This window comes from Procambarus clarkii, chromosome 40 (genome assembly GCF_040958095.1).
Source record: "Procambarus clarkii isolate CNS0578487 chromosome 40, FALCON_Pclarkii_2.0, whole genome shotgun sequence".
NCBI lineage: Eukaryota > Metazoa > Arthropoda > Malacostraca > Decapoda > Cambaridae > Procambarus > Procambarus clarkii.
This window is the reverse complement of record NC_091189.1, coordinates 34,512,846-34,516,031: the sequence shown is the minus strand read 5'-3', so window position 1 is coordinate 34,516,031 and position 3,186 is coordinate 34,512,846. Positions and strand designations below refer to the sequence as shown.

Below are 3,186 nucleotides of genomic sequence, written 5' to 3'. Positions count from 1 at the left end.
ATAATGCAAAAGAAATATAAACATGTGACAGTTACGTTAATAGCAAAATTAAAGGTGCAAAACATTTAATTTATACAAGAGCTGCTTGAGTCTACCGACACCCAGATGAGCGAGAGTAGATCTTGCGCTTATAGCACTAAGAGTATTCTGAGGTCTGGCCGGTGGTGAGTTGCTTATATACGTGGCCAGGTTCTAATGTAGGTGGCGCTGATGTGCAGGGAATTGTCGCTGGCAGTCTCAAACAAGCAGTTAGGCTAGTTGTCTGGAGCTGGGCCTCCAGACAGCAGGTGTCCAGGTGTGTTGGGTACTTGAGGGGGGAGGGTGGTGGTGATGTCTGTCTAGACACAGCTTCTGAGCATGTATTGTTGTTGTTCTTGATGTTGATTTCTTACACTGGAGTATGCAGATATGTTGTTGAATAGGCGGTAAAGGAATAGGCAGGATCTCCTTGCCTAAGCAAGGGATTTCCGTAACTACACACACACTTTTATGACTAGGTACACAGTTAATTTCCAGTAAACATTCAGACAATTCAACAAATTGTTACAATCGTGGTGAATACATTTTAGACTAACCATATCACTTACATGTTTGTGAGTCTGTACGTATTACATTATGTCAAGTGCGTTTTAATAAATTTAGTTTACACTTGATGGTCTGCCATATTTTTGTTTTGTGCTTATTCTATAAGCAAGTTTTCCCAGTGCCATTGGCTACAACAGTTTCCACATGTCTAAGGCAAATCAGTTTCATCAATTTCCACTTCCAATATTGATGGTTTGTAAACCAATATTTTCTTCAGGATAAATAACGTCTGTTTATATGCTACTAAAATCGTTTTATCTCTGTCTACCATTTATCTCAGATTCCATCCGAAAATTTATTTTCTAAAGTATCCATATTACTGACTTTGATAAAATTTGTGAAAGCAGTACAAGGATTTTTTGAGTCAGCTTCCTGGTGAATACCAGACGCGTGCAGATGTGATTTGCGTAGGAATTTATTTTATACTTGTCACATTCCTTTACCAAAGTAAACAATATAAATGACTTTTCTGAATTACATTTTCAAGTTTTTGCCTCCGATATGAAACTCGTTAAGGTCTTCCTGCAGTCTTTTGCTTCCAATTTATGTTTTCCATTGTTTCACATCCTTCAAATTTATTTTTAGTGTGGTTTAATCTAGAACCAAGATTTTGAATGTATGCTACATTGAGAGTAGATAAACAGGGACAGAATCATAAAATACCCCACGAGTTTGTTCTAACATGGCCTTCACTCCATTTGTTTAGCAGAACGAACGAATATACGTACAGAGAGAGAGCGAAGTAAACTAATTGAAAATATGACAGAGGTGCATGACCGAAAGATTTTAATTCTATTATAACTATGACTACCCCCCTCCCCAAACTGTCTCCAGTCTGTGTATCTGTCTTCAGTTGTGTGCGGGCCTTGAGGCGCATTTCGGCAACACCACCGTGGCCGACCTCGGGGCGGGCCTGGGCCACTACGGCAGGTGCTTCCTCCGCAGGTCAGAGGGCATACTGAACCATTCCAACCAGGAGGAGGCCGAGGACATCAACAGAGATTACCTGTACCAAATGAATGAAGCCGGGGATTTCTGGAAGTCCCTCAGGTTATCAAGTCATGGAGAGGTAAGTCACCGTGGGAATCCCAGTAGCTTCCAACAGAGTTTCAGTGGTGTAACACTGTATTATTTTTGTTACAACATTGGGATTTGTGTTTCAACATGTTGGGATTTGTGTTTCAACATGTTGGGATTTGTGTTTCAACATGTTGGGATTTGTGTTTCAACATGTTGGGATTTGTGTTTCAACATGTTGGGATTTGTGTTTCAACATAATACTACATACGATTTAAATTGTATGTAGTATTATGTTGAAGAATAGCTGGGCCTCTTGGAAGCGTTCAATTGTGGTAGATATGGTAGATACTGAAGTATTCCCAATATCCTTAAACAAGAACAATTCAAAGCAGAATCAACGTTGAATTTACGTCAAATCGACGCCACTCCTGGATGTCCTTACCTCTGGGTTGGTGCTTTGGTAAGTTGGACATGGAAAGTGACTAACTTCTGCTCTCTATTTTATAACATTCCCTGTCTCTCTCTAGGATGGGACGGAGCGCCGAACATCGACCAGTTCACCAATGGGATGATAGCGTCAGCGGACCTCTCCAGCGCCGCGACCCTCGGGGGTCCCTTCGACTGGGTGATGAGCCTGGAGGTGGGAGAACACATCCCAGAGTCCGGCGAGAAGAACTTCCTGGACAACCTGGTCAAGCACGCCTGCGTGGGTGAGTCGCCCTCCCGTTGTGTACCTGCCACAAGGCTCAGGTGCTGGTGGGTCTTCTCTGCGCATGTTGCCCTGTAAACATGATATGTGTTGCTCTTCTTTCCTCAGACATTAACTTTGCATTATCTCGGGTACATGAGCCTTCTCCTTGACTTACCACGACCTCTGTTACAGGAGTGGTGGTGTCGTGGGCGGTGCCGGGACAAGAGGGACACTCCCACGTCAACTGCCGCTCCAACGACTACGTCAGGAGGGAGATGGCCACCAGGGGACTGGAGTCGGATAAGAATGCTGAAAGGAACCTGAGATCCATGGTCGGCCACCTTTTCTACTTCAGAAACACCCTCATGGTTTTCAGATTCCCTAAGAAAAGATGCTGAGGTCCTAGCTCTAGCTGTGTTAGTAAGCAGAACTGTAGACTGTAGGTTGAATGCAAGTCTTCGCTGCACTCGTGAAAATTATGAGATTCCATTATAATGTGCATGCAGTCACGTCAACTTTGTTAAACCCCAGTATTTTTGCTTAGAGAACTCCCAAGGTGCGACTAATTTCGGTTTCAGATAATTGTTTACCGGTGAAGGTTGAATAAAATCTACCAGATACATAGGATCAGTGCTTGAAAAAAGAACATGAAGTAAGGATTGAGGATCTATCACGATGGTCAGGTGAAATCAGAGGAATTATTTTTTCTTGCAAAGGGGAATGTGCCGCACACCAAGGTCATACTACCTCTCCTTCAGCGTCTCTGTCCACTTAAGGGGGAGCACGTCAATCACTCACGGGTAAAAAATATCGCACACTCAGCCTTGCAGGCCCGTGGCAAGAGAGGAAACCGAACGCTTCTGGGTCCCCAGTGTATGTATCCAACGACA

General features: G+C 43.4%; 1 protein-coding gene across 1 annotated transcript; it reads left to right on the top strand.

The window, feature by feature from the left end:
• The first annotated feature begins 212 nt into the window (after positions 1–212).
• On the top strand, positions 213–2,921 carry LOC123757788 (uncharacterized). The gene is made up of 3 exons (XM_069338598.1): positions 213–1,654; positions 2,133–2,315; positions 2,489–2,921. Exons 2-3 carry the CDS (start codon positions 2,174–2,176, stop codon positions 2,692–2,694), a joined length of 348 nt encoding a protein of 115 aa, XP_069194699.1. The 5' UTR covers positions 213–1,654; positions 2,133–2,173; the 3' UTR covers positions 2,695–2,921.
• The last annotated feature ends 265 nt before the right edge of the window (positions 2,922–3,186 follow it).

What these genes read in the sequence shown, in the direction of transcription:
- LOC123757788 (XM_069338598.1), top strand. Translation starts at nt 2,174, where the DNA reads ATGATAGCGTCAGCGGACCTCTCCAGCGCCGCGACCCTCGGGGGTCCC. An exon ending in GGTCAAGCACGCCTGCGTGG is followed by an intron (nt 2,316 to 2,488) that starts GTGAGTCGCCCT and finishes CCTCTGTTACAG; the next exon opens with GAGTGGTGGTGTCGTGGGCG.